The sequence below is a fragment of the Talpa occidentalis genome, unplaced genomic scaffold, assembly GCF_014898055.3.
Source record: "Talpa occidentalis isolate TD23 unplaced genomic scaffold, MPIMG_talOcc4v2.1 talOcc4.14, whole genome shotgun sequence".
NCBI lineage: Eukaryota > Metazoa > Chordata > Mammalia > Eulipotyphla > Talpidae > Talpa > Talpa occidentalis.
In genome coordinates, this window is record NW_023601433.1 from 40,625,114 (window position 1) to 40,645,913 (window position 20,800).

Sequence of the window (20,800 nt, forward strand, 5' to 3'; positions counted from 1 at the left end):
TAATAAAGTATGCAGCATGGACTGTATATCTGCCCAGTTAGGGCGGTGGGAGACGAAGATGGAGGCAAACAAGTTCGCCATCCTCTTAGGAGCCTGTCGGTACGGGGGGATAGAACTCCTCCAATTTAGGAGGTCCCCAATACTAAAAGGATGGTGTGACCAAAAGTACCCAGCAGGTTGCCCCTGTTCATTCAAGCCACCCATCGGCACCACTCTAAGAAGAAACTGTCCTGCCTCAGGATGATGTTTCCTGCCAAAATGGGTGCCGTGTCTAGTGTGGGGAGGAGACGCCATTTTAGTGTCCTCCCCAGAGGGCAGTGGAGGCTGTGCAGCCTCAGGGGTCTGCACGGGAGGGGCCTTGTCACGTGGAAGAGGATTTTGTGCTGATGTATTTAAAGTATTTAAAATATGATGCTCTTCCTCTTCTAACTCTGCCCGCTGGCAGTCCTCATGGAAAGGGGAAGGTCTATCCTTTCTCTGTGCCATCAGCCGAGCCTCCGCCATATCCAATTTATGGAGGGCGGCCTCTATCTTGTCCTGCATACTTTTAAAGGCTCGATCTTGTATGCTTTTATAAACTGACTCAAAGATGTTACGGTTCTCCTCCCTCATGCGCTTAATAGTTAAATCAAAAGCCTGATTTTGTTGTTGTATGGCCACGTTAAAAGCCTGAATTTGTTGTTGCATGGCTATGTTAAGAGCCTGAATGTGTTGTTGCACATTCTCAGTATGTGAAGTAGAACATCTACCTCTCACAGAAACAAGAATGTAGCAAATTGCGCTTACACATATTACCAAAAAACCACCCAGAAGCACGGACTGTAAAGGGATGGCTTGTAAACCACCCATGTATGTGTACAATAGTAAAATCACATGCCATACACCAGGCTTCATCAAATTATTTACATTAATGAAACTGGTGGTGATATTTAATGGAAGAAGGCTACTCAAATTCAAGGCCTGAAGGAAACTGAAAGAACTCAGGCTAGGGATGAAACTGTATAGGCTCATGGTTGAGGCCATATTTGAGTCAAAACACACCCACAAGGGCTGTACGCACAGGGAAAAAAACAGACTTTTCAGGACTAGAGACAAATATTATACTGCGAGTCCTGCGGAACTAGTGCGCTTATGGTGACCAACGCAAGGAATGTTACTTTGGGCTGGTCAACCGCGGGTGTAACTTGGAAACCACGCTGGGCGCCAAACTGTTGTAGAGCAACCCCGATACAAAACGGGGTGCCTGACTGTGGGTCCTCACCCGCGCGCTTAAAAGGACTTATCAATGCTCTACTGCAGGCACACGTGAAAGATTAATAAAAGGTTTATTTACAAGGGAAGGGGAAATGAGGAAATGTACAGCTCTGGGAGAAAAGTGGGAGACAAAGTTTTAAATGAGTCCTACCCGATCCGCCGATCAGGAATCCCAAAATGGCGCTCTCAGAGTTGGCCGCCAGCCAGGAGCCGTGAAGCCAGGAGGCGAGTGATCGCGAGCCAGAGAGACCCCAAGGCCCACGTGTCTGGTTTTTATATCCAACCTGGCTGCCCAACTCCACCCTCAGGTCCCAGCCACCTTCCCCTTGGTGGTGATGGGATTTGTCTTTCCCCATGTCCTGATGGCTTTAGTCTGGAGTGGGGGTGGGGTCCACAAAGCCTGCATGGGATTAGCTCAGGACATCCTTTCCCCCTAACACTTTGAGTGCCAAGTACAGGTCAAACCCAGGTCTAGGCCCTTTACACCACCTTCCTGAATCCTCACTGAAAACCCTGTCAAGTGGTCCCCACTCTTTTTTCTTTTTTTTTTTGTGAGACCCTCGCCGGCGGCCGGGGAACCAACCGGCTGTAGAGGCTGTGGGCAGCCTCGCAGCCCAGCGCTCAACCACTGTGTCACCAGGGGAGACCCAAGTGGTCCCCACTCTTAAAAGAGGAAACTGAGGCTCACTGTTTGCCCAGGGCTGCAGTAAACCAGAGGTCAGAGCCCACACTCACTCTGCCTTTGAGTCACAGTGGGGTGAGGTGGAGACCCCAAGGAGCAGCTGTGAACCTGTAACCTGGTGCCATACACCAGAGCTGGGTAGAGTTATTGCTGAGTGGGCATCTCTGAGGACAGCAGTTTGTCAGTCGGCAAGGCTGTCCTAACAGTGACCGCAGACTGGGTGACTTAAGTGATAGAAACTGATTTCCTCAGTTCTGGGGAGCCCCAGATCAAGACATTGGCAAGATTGGTTGACTCTGAGGCCTCTCTCCTTGGCTTGTCCTTGGCCACCTTCTGTGTTCTCTCATGGTCTTTTGTCTGTGTACATCTGTCCTATCGTTCTCCACATGGGGACATCAGCAATAGTGGGCTAGGGCCCGCTCTAAAGATATCTCTTTAACTTAATTACTCTGTAAGTGCCTCCAGAGTCACATTCAGAGGTATGGAGGGCTAGGGCTTTAGCACATGAATTTGGGGAAAATGGGGTATAATTCAGCCCATGATCAGCAGAGTCAGGGGTCTCTGAGTTGCGGGGAAAAGGACCAAACAGAGCTCATAGGGTGAGGAGGAATAGAAGGCCCAAGGTGGCAAACAGTGGAGGTCCTTGTTGATGTGGGTGGAGGGATTGTATACAGGGGCTGCTTCAGGCCTGGTCCACACCTTGGCACCCCAAACCACTGACCCTCCAGGACTCAGCACAACTGCCTGCCCCACATTTGTGAGCCACCGTGAACTCTCTTCATCGTGCCCGTCCCAGTTTTGATTCTTCTCATTCCCATGTTGCCTGCCCTTGGGGTCCACCTCTAGCTGCTCCCATCTAACATCAAAGGCGCCTCACCCAGGCCAGACGCTATTAAGGTCACCTTAGAGAGACTTCAGGGGTACCTGACAGGGGGACACAGCATTTCCATTAAAACTCAAACCAAAGCATTTCCTGGGACCACCGCATGAGCCTGCTCTCTGGTCAGGCTGCAGTTACAGGAGTCCTCGGTGCCCTGTCAGGACGCTTCTCACGCAGGCGTGCACTCTCCAGGGGCTGCTTCAGGGTTTGTTTTTTACTGCTGCTGACACCACACTAACACATCTCAGAATCTTCTTATGGAAAACACCAATAGCAAGAATGGAGCTGAAATAAAACAGATACTTACTGAATGGTTCCTGAATAGAGGCAACAGCCATAGTCTAGAACCAGTAGTGGAAGGGACATGAAATCCCTCATTGTCCAGAGAGGGGCTGGGTTTCCAGGGTCAACAGCTCCCTGGCCTGGGCTGTGTCCATCCCCTTACAGGGCCCTTGGCTCATGAGGAAGCCATGAAGGCATCCACCGTTGTCAACACTGACCAACACACACGCTCTGGAGAGGTTCCTTCTGGACACAAGAGCCTGGCGATTTGATCTAAGTCAGGGGCCTGAACCTGTCCCCATCACCTCCATCTAGTTTCAGGGCACCCTGGGCAGGAATCTCAAGCCCCAGGAAGGACACGAGAGGCTAGCACCACAGCAGCTCAGGGGACCAGTTTCCTTCCCTGATTTACAAGTTATTCAATTTTTAATTACAGAACCAAGGCAGCAGTCTCCCAGGCTGAGCCAGAAATAGTTTTAATTTGATTTTCCTTCTCCTGAGGAAAGTCTTGTGGATCCACCACATGGAATAGAAAGGGGCTGAGGGTCTCAATGAGGTTGTGGAGATGCTGGATATCCTGGGACCAAGACGACCAACTCCAGACTGGCTCTGCTATCAACAAAGAAGGTGGCCTTGGCAGGCCTTGGTTTCCCAATTTATGAAATGAGGGGTTGGACCAAAGCTTCCTCTCAGGGCCTTCCTGGCGCTAACTACCTGTAAACCCTGAACAGCTCTTCACTCCACACATGGACAGTCCTAGAGTTTCCCTGACCTCCCTTCCATTTCTCAGCTTTGGTCTTTTTTTTTTAAGTTCTTTTTTTTTTTTTTTAAATATTTATTTATTTATTTATACAAGCACTGGGTACAGTCAGAAGCGCAGGAGGGTGAGAGAATTCACCAGAGCCAGAGCGGGGAGCAGAGCAGGCAGAAGGACGGAAGTACACTGCTGAGGGGAGCAGTGGGCAGCAGAAGAGGTCTGCGCGCCATGTGGGACCCTTGCCCCGTGGCCAGGTATTGAATCAGCGCTGCAGAGGCTGCGGGCAGCTTCGCAGCCCAGCGCTCAACTGCTCTGCCACCAGGGAGGTCCAGCTTTGGTCTTTTGTTGCACTGATAAAAGTATTGTCCTTCACCCCACCCGTGCCTCTAGCATGTGTGTCCTCCTTTACAAAACAATTGAGATCTAGAGATAGTCACAAAGCTTGTGCAGCTAAATCGCCCATCTTTTAATGAATCCATTCATTCATTCAACAAATAGGGATGAAATTCCTACCACAGTGCTGCTCATTGTTCTCTGCATTGGGACATAGGAGTAAACAAAGACTAAGCCACTGAGCCTGTGGAATCTACATTCTAATGGGGGAAGCAATCAATAAACAGTTAAACAAATAGATAAGGAAGATAGTTTTAGATAGTACTAAGTACCATGAAAAAAATAAATGAGGAGAGACAGGAACACTAGAGATATTTAGAGATGGCTAAGAGAGGGCTTTCTGAGGTGACATTTGGCCTAAGTCCTGAATGATAAGAATTAACCGCAAAGGAGTGGATGCAGAGTCTTGCAGTCAGAAGGAACAGCTAGTGCAAAGGCCCTGTGGTAGACCATCATGGTATGCTCTGGGAGAGTGGGAAGGTGTCTGTGTTGCCTCTCAGGGAGCAAGTGAGGAGTGGTAGTACCTGACACAGGAAGGTGAATCTGCCCAGGCCAGCCTGGGCTCTAAGAATACTTTAAGACGTTTGAGAAGTCATTGACAGGCTTTTTGTTGGTTTGTATTTTTAAGAGATTTTTTTTTTTTAAGATTTTTATTTATTTATTTATTTATACAAGCACTGGGTACAGTCAGAAGTGCGGGAGAGTGAGAGAATTCACCAGAGCCAGAGCAGGGAGCAGAACAGACAGACTGACGAAATGCACTGCTGAGGGGAGCAGCGGGCGCAGCAGGAGAGGTCTGCGGCCACCCTCACCTGTGGCTGGGGATTGAACGGGTGCTGCAGAGTCTGCGGGCAGCTTTGCAGCCTAGCACTCAATCGCTGCGCCACTGGGGGAGGCCCGGGATTTTATTTTTTTAAGAACAGTTTTAGGTTTATTACAAATTCACTGCAGAAATTAGAGAATTCCTATATGCCCATTTGTCCCCATAAACCTATTGCCTCCCCGACTATCAACATCCCCACCAGAATTCCACTTTTGTTACAATTGATCATAATCACCTAGAGTCCATAATTAACCTTATATTTCATGCTTGGTATTGTACATTCTACGGGTTTGGGAAGACATGGAATGACATGGGCCCACCATCGTGCAGAGTATTTTTGTAGACATAAGAATCTTCTGTACCCCCCACTCATTCCTCCCTCCAAGTCCTGGCAACCACCAATCTTTTAATCTCTATAGTTTTGCTCTTCCAAAATGTCATATATTTGGAGTCATACTGTATGTAGCTATTTCAGATTGGCTTTTTTCCACATTGGCTTCTTTCACTTAGTAATGTGCATTTCCGTTTCTTCCATGTCTTTTCATGACCTGATAGCTCATTTCTTTCTAGCACTGAATAATAAACCATTGTCTGGAGGCACCGCAGTTCATCCATTCATCTTCTGAGGATGTTATGGATGCTTCTACATTTTGGCAATGTTGTAGTGGGCACGGGAACTAGGTAAGCTCAGCATGGGTGGGAGAAGAATTCACAGAGACTGAGAGGTTAGAAGCAAAGCAAAATTTTATTGAAAGTACTTCCCAAGAGAGGAAAGGGCAGAGGTCAGGCAGACTTTGCAGAAGTCAGTGGCTGTCTGTCCCGTGCTACAGGCTGGGGGTCTATTTTTATTTTAGAGTTTCCTTTGCCTTGTGGTTTCTCTTTTGCTCACTTAGCAAATGCTGGGTTAGCAAGTGCTGGGTACTTCTCAAAATTCAGAAGCAGAAACTTTTGTTAAGGTTGTGGGATAGGGGGCCTCCCCGGTGGCGCAGCGGTTGAGCGCTGGGTTGTGAAGCTGCCTGCAGCCTCTGCAGCACAGGTTCGATCAGGGTCCCACATGGCGCGCAGGCCTCTCCTGCTGCCCACTGCTCCCCTCAGCAGTGTACTTCGGTCCTTCTGCCTGTTTGGCTGCCCACTTTGGCTCTGGTGAATTCTCTCACCCTCCCACGCTTCTGACTGTACCCAGTACTTGTATAAATAAATAAATAAATAAACTTAAAAAAAAAAAAGATTGTGGGATAGGAAATGTTGCAGGTGTCTAGGGTATGATTGGGGGCAATTAGCTCAGGACCCAGTTTAAAGTTTAATTTAAGTTAATCGTATCAGGCAAGTCTGACTAAAGTTGCTGTAAACAACAGTGTGCAGGGTTTTGTGTGGACAGACATTTTCAGCTCCTTTGGGTATATATCAAAGCGTGTGACTGCTGGATCTGATAGGAAGTGAATGTTTAATTTTGTGAGAAAATGCCAATGTCTTCTATTGTGACTGCACCAGTTTAGGTTCCCACAGGTTATGAATAAGAGTTCCTGTTGCTCCTTACTCGGTACAGTCAGTGTTCTGGATTTTGGCCATTCTAATGGGTACATAGTCATATCTCATCGATGTCTCATGTCACATTTCCCTTGTGATGTTGAGTACCTTGTCCTATGCTTATTTGCCATCTGTTTATCTTCTGTGTGAGGTGTCTGTTTGCATTTCTTATCTAATTTTTTTAAAGATTTATTTATGCGTCCAAGAGATGGGGTGTAGGCCAGAGATGTGTGGGGGGAGGGGGTGAGAGGATTCACCAGAGACAGAATAGGGAGCAGACCAGGCAGATCTAGTGAAATATACTGCTGAGGGGAGCAGCAGGCAAGACAGGAGAGGTCTGCCGTGCCACGTGGGTAGCTCCCTGGCTGGGGATGGAACTCATGCTGTAGTGGCGGCTGATAGCTTCATAATGCTGAGACTTAACCCCTTGCGTCACTAGGGAGGTCCCAGAACAGAAGTTTTTAATTTTAATGAAGTCCAGCTTATTAATTATTTCTTTTAGAGAAAGTGCCTTTGATGTATTAAAAAATTATTGCCAATCCTATTTTTGTTAGGTGTTAGATTACCTTCTAGAAGTTTTATAGCTTTGCATTTTATATTTAGGTGTATGATCCAGTTTGAGTTAATTTTTGGAGGGTTCTAATTAATAGAATATAGCTGATTAAAGTTTGTCCAAGATTCTTGACTACCAGGGTGGGGATGGCCGGGCAGCTGCCCCGGTAAATGAGAAAGGGCCACGAATGGATGTGTTTTGCAGGTGAGACCAATGGGACTTGCTAGGGATTTGTGAGCACAGGGTTAGTAAGGGTTCAGAATTTTCCCTGTTGGCCCGGGTCACTGGGCATAAGTCACCTTACACACTAAGTTCTCAGCCATAAATAAGACCTAGATGAAATAAGCATCATGTTTACGAAAAAATTTCATGTTTCCCAGAAGGTTTGTATTCAACAGAACTCCCTGTTGAAGATAAGGACCTGAAGATGCCAGAGAGGGGTCAAAACAGGGGAAGGAAGAGCCTAAGGGACTATGGTGATAGTTCACAGGGGCCGCAGTGGTAGGGGAATGATGGGGACAACACCTGAGGGGAGAAATCAAATATGGTACAAAAATGAACAAATATGTAAGGAAAATAAGAAATAAACTAAAGGAGGGAAAAAGGGGGACCAGAAGATGCCAGCAAGGGACAAAGAAGTTCCTGAAGACCCCCGCCCACACTAGACAATACTGTATACCTTCACTTCACTCTCCCCTTTAGGAGAGTTACTTTGGAACGCTAGTTTCACTGTCTCCTTTTCTTATTAGAAGGAAATAAGTACTTGTCCTTGGGCACTCCATCTTGCGGTATATTTTATTGGGCTCAGACCCCCGCAAGAGAATAGGTGTGTTGAGTTCTGTTGCAGATTGACTCTGAAGGATGTGGGCCAGGAACGAAAATGTCCCCAAGGACTAGAGGCCCAGCTGGTGTAGGATGGAGCCATCCACTGAGATGGGAACACACAGGGCTGGAAGGGCAGTGGAATATGTGGTTCTTGCCCAGTGAACAGGTCAGGCTGCAGGGGAGAGTCAGGGCAAAGGCATGTCACAAAGCCAGGAGTCTGGAGCAGATGATGTAGGAGAACTACAACCTCAGGCTGGTCGAAACATGTGGGTCAGACCCCAGACCCTTCTGGTTTGGGGTCAGAGGGATAATGAGACACCATTAATACAGGGGGTTGGCTGAGAGTGGGTGAGCATCGGATCAGTAAAGAGACACAGGGCAAACCTCCCAGACCTATTATCCCTCTGCAAACACAAGCCCTTTTCCTGAATGTGGATTCAAGAGTTGCTAGGGAAATAAACTAATTGGGCAATCCACGCTAAGAAAGCAAATGTGGATTGGGCAACTTTTACAGTGGGCTGATTAATTGTCAGGAGGGAGGGCATGCCTTCCCTTTGCCATGCAAGAGGCAGGAACAAGGTTCCCCAATCTTTCCTTCTCCGCCTCCCCCCTTGAACCTGGGGGAGAGCGGTTTCTGACCTTCTGCCTGGTTTGATGTAGCCTGAAAGGCCCAGTGGTAGTGAATTCATCCCCAAGCCAGATCTGCTGTCCTGGAGAGCAGGAGGGGATAGCGGAGATGGGGAGAATGGGGAAAAGCTCCACACCCATAACTGAGGACCTGGCCTGGGCCTGGAGTGGAGGACTTTGTGAGGTGTGGGTAAAGGGGTTGCAGCAGTCAGGTGAGGAAAACCAGAGCACCCTCCTGACCCTGGTAGACAGAGATCTGACCGCAGATCTGGGGGTTCAAGTGGTTCATTGGCATCCCTAGACATACCTCTGTGTGGTTGCAAGCTGTTCTCCCAGAGTGTTGGGGGGAAAGGATGTCCCGAACAAACTCTGTAACAGGGGCAGCTGGGCCCCTGGTGTATACTGGGTGGCCCTTCCTGGGGGCTTCCTGAGCCAGGAGGGTGGGGGACAGGGCAAGAGGAAGGGTCACATTTCAGCTCATTCAACTCCTTCCTGGCAGGGTGAGTCCTGGTTCAGTCCATACTGTGCTTCTCACCAGCTGTGTGGCCGCTGGCAAATCATTGAACTGCCCTCTGACATGTGTCAGCTGGTCAGTTGGGGGAGATAAGGAGAGTGCCAGATGCTGGAATCAGGCCTAGGAAGGATACCCTTGCACCCAGTTTTCAATAGCGGCTGGTGATTGGGTGTTTATTCTGTGTCTGTGCCCACCCTCCTTTACCCTCACCGAGAGCTCTCGGGATAGGTATTATTAATGGCCCTATCTTGCAGATAAGGAAACCTAGGCACAGGCTGGTGATGAACTAATCCAAGGTCAGCCAGTGACTCTGTGAGCCGCCACCATCCGCCACCCCCCCCCCCGCCGCCCCCCCAGCCCAATACTCTCATTAACAATCTCTGACCTTGGGCAAGGGTCTAACAGCCCTGAGCCTCCTTTGTGGAAGGTCAGCCAGGATGTAGGCAAAAGAGAGGATCAGGCTGCCCCAGGTGCCCCTTCAGAGGGAAACTGTAGAACCATTTTAAGTAGGGACATTTAAGGCACCCTAAGGCATCTTTTCAGGGTGACCCCCCACCTTGCCCAGGGCCTCCACCCAGCACTTGAATTTCTTTTTGTGGCAACCCACTGTATCTCCCCAGGTGTCCCATGACACCAGAGAAGGGGCAAAATCATCAATAAAGGGAGGCAGGAAAAAGGGCTATGAAGACTGAAGGCTCTAGAAGGTCTTCTAGATTTGGGAAAAGAGACTGGTTTAATTAGCTGTTTTTCTTTTTGAACATGGGGGGGCAACAATAAGAGATGAATACTGCTAACAATTCCTCAAGAAAGAAAGAAAACAGCCTGTGTACAATCCTATCAGGACATTGATTTTTGTTTGTGATTTTTATGAATTCTGCAAAGTCCAGTCTTTAAAAAGGGAGAGGCGTGTTTAGATTTAGCTGCTGGGATGTGGTGGTTCTTGGGACGTGTGGAGTAAGGTCTGTGCAAGAGAACAGCTGGACAGCCCCGCCATCGGATCACTTTGTTCCAGGGACAAAACCTGTGTGCCTATCTGCGGCTGACCGCAGGATGGAGAGGGAGAAGCAAACGCTCACCCTAGATATGTACCTCCTAGGTTCTTCCCCAATGGGAAGTTCTTCAGTGATAGGTGGAGCCATGGCATGACTTAAACCATAAAGAGAAAAAAACAAAAAAACCAAACCAAACAAAACTAAGCCTGTTTGGTTCACTGTCTCAAGGGCTCCTTTGTGTTTGGTAAATGTTACTGTTCTACATGCATAACCCATCACAATTCCTACTGGATCTTCTGTGCTTTTGTTCTGGGAGGAGTGAGAACTCCCCCAGTGAGACCCACAACAAAGAAGGAGGTGTGTGTGTGTGGAAACGCTCTTGAGATGCAGCTTGAAAGTTGGGAGCTAGGGGACTGTACAACCTCACCCTGCAGGCAGTGGGAATGGCTGAGTGCTTTGATCCTGAGGTCTTTCTGTGGCACAGCCCTCTAGCTGGATAATCACCCCCAGTTCTGACAGAAGATGGGGGCCTTGAAAAACTGGTGACTGGGGCACTGTGCAACCACAGGTCTCCAAGTACCTGACTCACTTAGCTGAGGTGTGTCCCTTCACCCTCCCTGGCATACTGCAAGTTCCTCAGGAGCTGTGGGCAGCTCCCCACACACTGTCAGGCTTGAGTCCTGGGGGGCTGAGGACCCAGTGGCAGTCAGTCCCTCTTCATGTTCCAGTGGTTGACATGTTTCTACTGCTAACAGCACTGGGTGGTGTGGGAGGCCAGGCCTCACTGTGGTAACTGAGGAGACCAGATGGGAGGTAGAGTGTTGGTATAGCTCAGGGGCAGGGATTAAGGCCTCCCCGGACTCTGGTGGGCTCTGAATATGGGACACAGGCAGTACTATGACCACCACGCCAGCCATTTCTTCTCCCACTTCCTCTTCCTGTCCAATACAGTAAGTCCTCACTTAACATTGTGGATAGGTTCTTGGAAGTTGCTACTTTAATCCAAACGACCTAAAATGAAACCAACTTTACCATAAGAGTTCAGTTCCTTGGTATATTCCTGGCCACAAAAATATCACCCAACTTCTAGATAAAGTCTTAAAACCCTTCTAATATATTCAACGGTCATTTGTACTCATTCATTCAATTTCCAGTCCACTTATTCCAGTGCAGGATGCATCCAGGGCTGAAAGGCAATAAATGGAAACACATTTACTCAGATTCCATATGCAGCTTGTCTGCACATTTGAACAGCTGTATGAGGAAACAACTCTATCCTTCCACACAGCGAGATCCATCTATCCTTGCCAGGGAAGACTTCCTCGCTCTCAAGATCAAGAAAGCTCACAGTACAGTGAGCTTATAAGCTCATCATAAGCTATATTACTTACTCCTTAAATTTGCTCATGGACTCAGTGAAAATTCTGTTTCCTATTAAATAATAAAAATAGGGCCTCCCTGGTTGTGTGGGGGTTGAGTCTCAGTGCTACCACGCTAAGGCCCTCCTCAGTAGCCTGAGTTTCATCCCCAGCCAGGGAGCTAACCCACATGGCACAGCAGACCTCTCCTGTCTCGCTTGCTGTTCCCCTCAGCAGTGTATTTCAGTGGATCCACCTATTCTGCTCCCCACTCTGTCTCTGACGAATTCTCTCACCCTCTCACCTCTGGCCCATACCCCGTTTCTTCTATGCAAAAATAATAAATAAAATCTTTTAAAAATGATAAAGATAGGGCCTCCCCGGTGGCGCAGCGGTTGAGCGCTGGGTTGCGAAGCTGCCTGCAGCCTCTGCAGCGCCGGTTCGTTCCCCGGCTGCTCCCCGGCCACCGGAGGAGGGTCCCACATGGCCAGCAGACCTCTCCTGTGGCCCGCTGCTCCCCTCAGCAGTGTACTTCGGTCCTTCTGCCTGCTCTGCTCCCTGCTCTGGCTCTGGTGAATTCTCTCACCCTCCCGCGCTTCTGACTATACCCAGTGCATGTATAAACAAAAAAAAAAAAAAAAAAAAAAAAAACAAACAAACAAATAAATAAAAAACATGCCTCTATTAAAAAAAAAATAAAAATGATAAAGATAATCTTCAATAGTTCAATATATAGCATTTTTAAAAAGGGAAAGAAGGCCAGAGAAGGATTACTTCATATAAATCAACACCTGCCTCTAACACGCAGAGAGAAATGAGGCAAAGCCATTTCTGTAATTGGCCACAAGGTTATAATTAGTGTGTAGAGTTTCCTTCATCACTGCTCATTCCACATATCCTTTGCCCTCTGTTAGAACTTCCCCTGCTCCAGGTTCTGGAATGACCCAAATCTTCATTCCTGAACAGTCTGAGTCCTCAGTCATCCCATTATTGTAGTGGTTTTTTTTTTTTTTAAGATTTATTTATTCATGTGTACAAGAGTTGGCATGCAGGCCAAAGATGCGGTGGGTGAGAGGATTCACCAGAGACAGAGTGGGGAGCAGAACAGCAGATGTACTGAAATACACTGCTGAGGGGAGCAGCAGGTGAGTCAGGAGAGGTCTGCTGAGCCATGTAGGTCACTCCCTGGCCAGGGATCGAACTCGTGCTACAGTGGCTGCAGACAGCCTCACAGTGTTGCATCTTAACCACTTGTGCCACCAGGGAGGCCCCTATTGTAGTTTTCAATTCACCACTTGGTGAAGAGAGTATCAAGAAGACATAGGAGACAGCCCTGGGTGTTAGGCACAGTCTTCCTTGCCTCCGTCGTGTGGCAGTCCCCCTTGGTCATGGGGGTCTAGTCTGCCAGTCAGCAGAGAAGCTCCTGTTTTGGTCTGGTAGTTCAGTGCATAGGGAACTCATGTCCCTGCTGGAAGCTTGTCCTGCTTCATGCCAGACACGGAGACTTCAGTAGAAAGATACACAGTTTTAAAATTGCAGGCTCAGAGAAAAATAGCAAATGCGTGGAGAGAGGAAAGAGCAAGGGATGTTTCACTCACTGTTTATGGGGCCTCCACCTGTGGAGCCCACTATCACCATAGATCCTGGGGGCCCCTCAGTGAATGAAAATATTATATATAATATATATAATATTATAAAATATTATATATAACAGAATTATATATATATAATAGAATGAGTATAAAGTATAAAGGACATTGATAAGTCAAAATACTGCTAGTTTGAAGATATTTCCTAAGAAATTTGTACATGATGACTGTGAATATCCAAAAGGAAGAGAAAAAAAGCATAGAAAAAAGCTCAGCTATAAATACCAGAAACAAAGAGCAAAATCATCATTATTTAGAAAATGATTTCTTTTTCTTTCTTAAGAAAGCACTGACATCTCCATTAACACTGACAAGTTTCTAGCAAAAAAAAAAAAGTACATTATCCACATTTTACAGAGGAGGAGACCCATGAAAGAGGCAGAAAATTCACCAGAGGCCACAGCTTGTAAACAGGACTCACCTAGCCAAGAAGGGGCCTTTACTCCTGCCCTATGCCCACCCTTCAGGCTCAAAGAGCCCCAGGGGAGGGCACTCTGGCTGATGCCAGAGGCCAAGCTGCTCTGGGAGAATAAGGAAGGCCCACCCAGGAATGTGTCTGGAGACGCCAAGAAGCCGCTTGGGCCCCTAGGTCTGAGGTCAGGGAAGCTGATGGGTGGCAATTGGGACCACATAGGACACCTGGGCTGGGTCTTGGAATATTTCTGGAGCATTTACAAGATGTGACTGCTTGTGGCCAAGAAGGGAATGGGAACCACTCAGAAAACTCCAAGATGCTGGACTCTAACCCAGAAGTGAGCCTATTCTTGGGTACCAACCTTCACCAATCTCAGGGCCCCCTTTGGTTTTGAGCCAGGCTTTAGCCCAATTCATTCCACTTCAGGACACAGGATGACTCTGACACCCACATTTTCTCAAAGCCCTCACCTCGTAGCCTGGGACAAACCTGGACTATCAGAGGCAGGAGGGTGGTAGTGGGCTCAAGTCCCGGCTCCTCACCTTCCTTCCTCCCTGCTCAGCCCCCATCGTCACCTCTCCAGGACTATCCTGGTGCCAGGTTTGCTGCCCACATGCCAGGATGGAGACCCACTGTCCTCTGTGGTGTCCTCAGCTCTGGGCCCAAGGCCAGATTCAAATGGTCTTCAGTCAGGGGTACTAATTAACAACCTCCACCGCCCCCCCAACCTCCAATGCCCCACCCACCCACGTGTTTCCTTTGGCCCTCTTTCTTCCCGTAGGACAGATCTGGCTCTGGGCCACTTTACCATCCTCAGAGGATCTGACTTGCAGTGTTGGGCCAGATACAGGTTGCAGTAGAAGCAGGGTGGGGTGGGCTGGGAAGTAGGGCTCATTTTCTGCATAACAAAGGGTGTGGCTGCCCTCCTGCTGCACAACTAATCAGCCCATTGTAAAACCTTGTAATCCACATTTGCTTTCTTCTTTTGGTCTCTTGGACAAGTGTTGACAGATTTCACAAACACAAATATAGAACTCCAGTGAATTCGAATTTCAGAGAAACAAGGAATAATTTGTTAGTTTGTCTGAAATTATGTCCTGTATTTCATATGACAGCCCTACCCCTGACTGCTAGCCCAGTGAAACTCTTCAGTCAGCCTGCAAATCCACATTCAAATCAAAGAAGCCTCAGGGAACCAGGGGTCCTGTCCATGTCACAGTCCAGACCTGATGACCAGGATTGAGTCCACTTGGTTGGCTCTGGGAGTCAAGTAGGACTTGGGCTGGAAATAATTTGTGGGTATGAAAAGAACTTTGTTCTGGAATTGAAGACCTGCCTTTAGCAGGCATGCATCATGAACTGTGTAGCTTGGGGAGGTTGCCACCTCTCCTTAATTTCTTGGCTCAAATATCAGGGGAGGAGGGACTCAACTGGATGGTCCTTTCAACTCTAATCTCTAAATCCATGTGAATACAAGAAGAGGGAGAGGAGGGTTCCTTATTGAATGAAACATCAGTGCTGAATATTCCCTGGCTCCTGTGCCCAGAGAGGCCCCCCTGGAACAGTGGAAAGCACTGGATTTCCCAACCCTGGACACCTAGGATCTCAGCAGCCCCTCAGCAACCCTCGGAAAGGCTCAGATGCTCACCCTGCAGGCAGGACTGGTGCTTAGAGAGCCCTAGTGTTGAGTGGGCAGTTTAGTTCCTTTCCAGCACTATCTTCCAACAAGGAATGGGACTCCAAGTCTAAACACCAAGGATCCAGTGGCCCCTATTACGGGCAGGATGGGGGTCAAGCAGAGAATGAGACCTCTAACACTTATCCAAGAAAAAAATCCTTTTAATTCAACTAGTCAGGCACTCCCAGTCAAGAATCACCACTGCTATAGAGAACTCAACAGCCAGCTGTCCATGGGCCAGACAGCCCTTTGTGCCCTTTCTAGACAGCCCCCTCCCCAGGGCACAAGGATCTGTCTGGCTGCTGAGCTCCCAGGAGGTCTGAGGGGTGTGACCTCCCTCCCCACTCCCTCCTCCCATCACCCAGGCCAGCCCAGGGCTGGCTATAAAGCTGGCCCAGCCTGGCTCTCAGCACGCCCAGCTGGGACCCTCCTGAAGCCTCCTCCAGGGACTCCTCTGCCTGCCCCTCCTCCTCCTGAGCAGCTCCATGAGGCCCCTGTGGCTCTGCTGGGCACTCTGGGTGCTCCCCCTGGCTGGCCCCGGGGCAGCCCTGACCGAGGAGCAGATCCTGGGCAGTCTGCTACAGCAGCTGCACCTCAGTGAGGTGCCCATCCTGGACAAGGCTGACATGGACAAAATGGTGACTCCTGCCCATGTGAGGGCCCAGTACGTGGCCCTGCTGCAGCGTAGCCACGGGGCTCACTCCCGAGGGAAGAGGTTCAGCCAGCGCTTCCGAGGTGAGGCCTCCCTCCCTGCTGCATCCTGGCCCTGGGTGTGGTTGTGGTGATGAGCCAAGACTCCATGTACCATGCACCCATCTGGTGGCCCAGGGCCCACAGGGCAGTGATAAGGGACCATGGGCTATGAGGGCTGGGCCCAGGGCCCCTGTCTCTGTCAGCACTGAGGATCCCACCCTTCAGGCCAGGAGGAGCTGGGCCAGGCTGACCTGCTGCCAGTGCCAGAGCATCAGAGAAGAGGAGAAGCAGGGCAGTGGGAGTGGGTGGTGTGGCAAGAACCTTGGCTCAGCCTCAAAGAGGCACAGCAGAGTGAGGGCTCCTTGGGTTCTGCCTCCAGGAGGCCACTACCAGCTGCCCCTTCCTGGTGGGTGGAGACTGTTACCAACAAGGTCCCAGATCCCAGGGGGAGTTTTGGGTAACTGGACTTGGCCCAGGGGCTGTGCTCCCCCACTTGGCCCTCCCCCTCAGTGCCCCTGGTGCTCAGCGCTCCCGTGGGGCCTGAAGAGGCCCCCTGACATTGCTGTGTCCCCAGAGGTGGCCGGCAGGTTCCTGGTATCCGAAGCCTCCACATACCTGCTGGTGTTTGGCATGGAGCAGCGGCTGCCGCCCCACAGCGAGCTGGTGCAGGCGGTGCTGCACCTGTTCCAGGAGCCTGTGCCCAAGGCCGCGCTGTGCAAGCTGTCCCCCCTCAGCGCCAGGGCCCGGGTCACCGTGGAGTGGCTGCATGTGCGTGCTGATGGCTCCAACCGCACCTCCCTCATCGACTCCAGGTAGAGAGGTCACGGCTGGGGAGTGGGGGTGGGGGTCGGGGGGGTAGAGGAGAGGAGGTTGGGCCCAGCATGTTTGGGGGCTGTGGGTGTGTAGAAGGGGGTGGGGGAGTGGGGGTAGGCGCTGCCTGGGCCCATAGTGAGGCAGGTGGGAGACGCACTGCTGCCCCCACCCCAGCCAGCCCCAGTCCCCGGGTCTCAGCGCTGTCTCCTGTCTCCTTGTGGCAGGCTAGTGTCCATTCACGACAGCGGCTGGAAGACCTTCGATGTGACCGAGGCTGTGAACTTCTGGCAGCAGCTGAGCAGGCCCCAGCAGCCCCTACTGCTGCAGGTGTCCGTGCAGAGGGAGCACCTGGGCCCGCTGGCCTCCAGAGCCCACAAGCTGGTCCGCTTCGCCTCCCAGGGGCTGTGGGGCACAGGGCCTGCCGAGCCCCAGCTGGAGCTGCACACCCTGGACCTCAGGGACTACGGGTGGGTGCTGTGGCTCAGACGGGTGAACCCCATGAACACACAAATAGGGGATAAAACTGCCACTGAAAGAGCTTGTCCTGGTGCTAGGATTATGAATAACTGTGTAAAATTTCTCCAGGGACTCTTAGGAGGAATAGCAGTCTGTGTTACTTGCTTTACATTCTTTCTAGCTATTCATCCTACTCACAAATGTCTTAGCTTTTTGCACCTAAGGGAGACAGATCATAAATCTCTCTTCCAGATGCTCCCTTCCTACCGCCTCCCAACTGGGCCTTGGGTCCCCTGACCTCAGGTTCCCCAGCTGACCTCTGACCTTGTGTCTCCTTGTCCCACAGAGCCCAGGGCAATTGTGACACTGAGGTGCCAGTGATGGAGGGCACCCGCTGCTGCCGCCAGGAGATGTACATTGACCTGCAGGGGATGAAGTGGGCTGAGAACTGGGTCCTGGAACCCCCGGGCTTCCTGGCCTATGAGTGCGTGGGCACCTGCCAGCAGCCCCCGGAATCCCAGAACTTCAGGTGGCCATTTCTGGGGCCACGGCAGTGCATTGCCTCAGAGGCCACCTCACTGCCCATGATTGTTAGCATCAAGGAGGGGGGTCGAGCCAGGTCCCAGGTGGTCAGCCTGCCCAACATGAGGGTGCAGAAGTGCAGCTGTGCCTGGGATGGGGCGCTGGTGCCAAGGAAGCTGGAACCATAGGTGTGGGGTGTGGCCACCAAGAGACCTGGCTTATCCGTATGTCTGAAATGTTCTAGAGCACCAGGAGAGGTTGGGACTGTTGAATCACTGGGGGCCTATGTGCTCTTCATTGAATTCCCAATTGGCTTCCTCTGTCAGCTCCCTTCCTAATATTTGCTTCCCAGGACCAAGACTTTTTGGCCACCACTGATAGCTCCCTCCCAGTCTTGGCTATTCCTATTATTCATGGCACTACGTTTTAAGCACTTACCTGTGTATATTTTGTAACCTAAGTGCAGAAACCCAATTTGTCTGTTTCCGTGTCTTTTCACTGGATCTGGGCTAAGCCTGGGAGCAAGGGTTAAGTAAGGGTTGTTCATTCCCAATCCAGACAGTAAGTATATTTTCCAAGAAACCATATTTTATTGTGTATTTCCATATTTTACCCAGAATGCTGCAAATTAAGAGGAACAGAAAGTTCTACAGGGATTCAGTCAGCCTCATTAGGAAAAACTAAGAACTAAAAAGAGATTTGGTCAAGCCTCACATAAGTAATACAGAAAGCTGGGACTGGAGTGCATTCAGATCCTAGTTTGTTTTCTTAGGATTGAGGCAGTAAGTTTTTAGTCATTCTTGACATTTTTACTTTCTGTGCACAGTGAGTGGGCTTTATTTTGGTATTACTTGCTACAAAATAAAACAATCTGTGATTGAAAACATCAGCACTACAAGAATGTGGGTCACTTTAGACTTGGGGACAGATGAATGGAGTGTTACAATGTTGAATATAACATTTTAGAATGCCAAGATTATGGGTACTTTTAAATTGTGACATTGATAAAGCATTTCAGCTTAGGGCATAGATGTTTTGGAATCCTTGTAAATGCAATATCTGCTCTACCTTCTCTATTAAATGGTAACAATCCCTGATTTCTGTACATTCATTGGACATTTAAGGGAATATTGTTTTTATAAACGTTCCACAAACTGCTAGATACATAATAGGGGTTGAGGTTATTCAACTGACATTCTGATCCATTTTTTTAAAAGATTTATTTATTTATTTATTTATTTATTTATTTATTTATTTATTTATTTATTTATTTATACAAGAACCGGGGTACAGGCCAGATGCGCGGGAGGGTGAGAGGATTCACCAGAGACAGAGCAGGGAACAGAACAGGCAGACTGATGAAATACACTGCTGAGGGGAGCAGCGGGTGAGACAGGAGAGGTCTGCTATACCATGTGGGATTCTCGCCAGCCGGCCAGGATGGAACCGGTGCTGCAGAGGCTGCAGACAGCTTCACAGCGTGGCGCTCAACCGCCTGCTCCACCAGAGGAGGCCCTTTGATCCATTTTCAACCTCTTGATTTTGAAATAAACTTCGCTTACCAAAAAATCAAATTTAAAAATCCCTTATCTCTCTATAATCAAATATTCTGACTTCTTCTGTCTCTTACTCTGTTTTGGTTAGTGGCTTCACCATATCTGATTGCTGGGGTTAGATACTTGGGCTTCTTGGGACCCTATGGTACAAACCAGGCAGGTGGTGGCACCGTGACTTGAGTCAGGAGAAGGAGGAGGGCAGTGACAGGTGACTGGTGGGAAGAGAGTAGACAGCCTAATGAGCCAGGGGAAGTTCAACTGGCTCTATCCATGAACTCTCCAGAGGTCAGGGGCAGGGCTGTTGGCAACAGTAGGGAACAGGGGAGGCGAGATGGCCAGGCATAGACAGAAGGACCAGTGAGGGACCAAAGGCAAATTCTAGGAAACAACTGGTGGCTGAGGCTTAGGGGCAGAAGGAGGAACAGATGGGACAGAAAGAACTGTCAGAGAAACAGGAGGAGACAATCACAACCCACTCCTTTCTCATCAGTACAGTGAGAGGAAAGCCCAGAGATGGAAGGGAGGCCAGCGGAACTGCTAGAGTGCCCATGTGCTGAGTGAAGAGCTGTTCAGGATTTACAGGTGGTTAGTGGCAGAAGGACCTGAGAGGGAGTTTCTGCCCACCCCCTCGGTTTTGCTTATGTGGCAGAGGAGGCAGTTTGTGGCACCAGGCAGGTGGTGCTCCTGCTAAGAGGGGTGAGGGGTGGGGGGCGCGGTCCTCGCAGAGCCTGGGCAGAGTGCACATGCGGCTGCCCTCGGCCAGCATACAGTAGAGTTACCGAGGCCAGCAGTTCATGAGAAACACCCTAGTACTGCACCGGGGAAAAGAAGGTGAGAGAGCCGGGCCAGAACGAGCCCTTGGCACCGCGGCCCGGGCAGTACCACCTGGGCCCGGGAAGTACCAGATCGCTGGGAACCGCTGGAAACACTGCTTCCTCGGTTTGGGCCCGAACCGAGGCCCCCCAGAGCTCTCCCAGTCCAGGCTCTGCACAGCCCCGGGGACTCGCAGTGGACGCTCGGCCATTCGCGGTGGACACTGACTGCGGTGCAGGCTGAGCCCAATCCGCGGGGCGGGCTTAAGAGCCAGTCGAGGAAATGCAGAGCAGTACAGGGTCGATCACGAACGTTTGCAAAGGCGGAACCCGAGGCCGGCGAGAAGAGGAGCCCTTTCCGCGCGCCTTCCCTGAGCTTGGCTCAGGTCCCCCCAAGGTGTCCCCTCGAGGGGTCGGGTTAGTGCCAGGGGGCTGCAGAGAGATTTTGCCCCTGGCGGCGCCCTCCTCGGCCCCTGGGTGCGCCGCGGCGGGCCCCGCAGGCGGGCTGGAGCTGCCGAGCGGGCCGCGCAGTGACCCTCGGGCCGGGCGGCGGCGCAGGACCGCGCAGGGCGCCCCGCCCGCAGCGCCCGCGGACACCGGGGCGGGCGGAGGCGCCAAACCCGGCGAGCCCTGGGCGCAGCTCTGCGCATGTGCAGGAGGCGCCGGAGTTGCTCTTAGTAACTTTTAAGTGGTCGGGACGCCGCCCCGCCCGCCCAGGTGGAGCCCGAGAAGCCGCCCG

General features: G+C 50.4%; 1 protein-coding gene across 2 annotated transcripts; it reads left to right on the forward strand.

The window, feature by feature from the left end:
* The first annotated feature begins 15,611 nt into the window (after nt 1-15,611).
* On the forward strand, nt 15,612-17,882 carry LOC119245240 (left-right determination factor 2-like). Of its 2 annotated transcripts, XM_037511472.2 has the most exons (5): nt 15,612-15,944; nt 16,477-16,505; nt 16,608-16,714; nt 16,940-17,182; nt 17,518-17,882. In XM_037511472.2, the coding sequence occupies exons 1-5, from the start codon at nt 15,695-15,697 to the stop codon at nt 17,879-17,881; spliced, it is 993 nt and encodes a 330-aa protein (XP_037367369.1). In that variant the 5' UTR covers nt 15,612-15,694; the 3' UTR covers nt 17,882. The 2 variants fall into 2 exon arrangements, with proteins under 2 accessions (XP_037367369.1, XP_037367368.1); XM_037511471.2 differs by having other exon boundaries at nt 16,477-16,714.
* Nucleotides 17,883-20,800: the final 2,918 nt, after the last annotated feature.

Coding starts and splice junctions, on each gene's coding strand:
- LOC119245240 (XM_037511471.2), top strand. CDS start 15,695: ATGAGGCCCCTGTGGCTCTGCTGGGCACTCTGGGTGCTCCCCCTGGCT. Junction 15,945..16,476: donor GTTCAGCCAGCGCTTCCGAG/GTGAGGCCTCCC, acceptor CTGTGTCCCCAG/AGGTGGCCGGCAGGTTCCTG. Junction 17,183..17,517: donor CTGGACCTCAGGGACTACGG/GTGGGTGCTGTG, acceptor CTTGTCCCACAG/AGCCCAGGGCAATTGTGACA.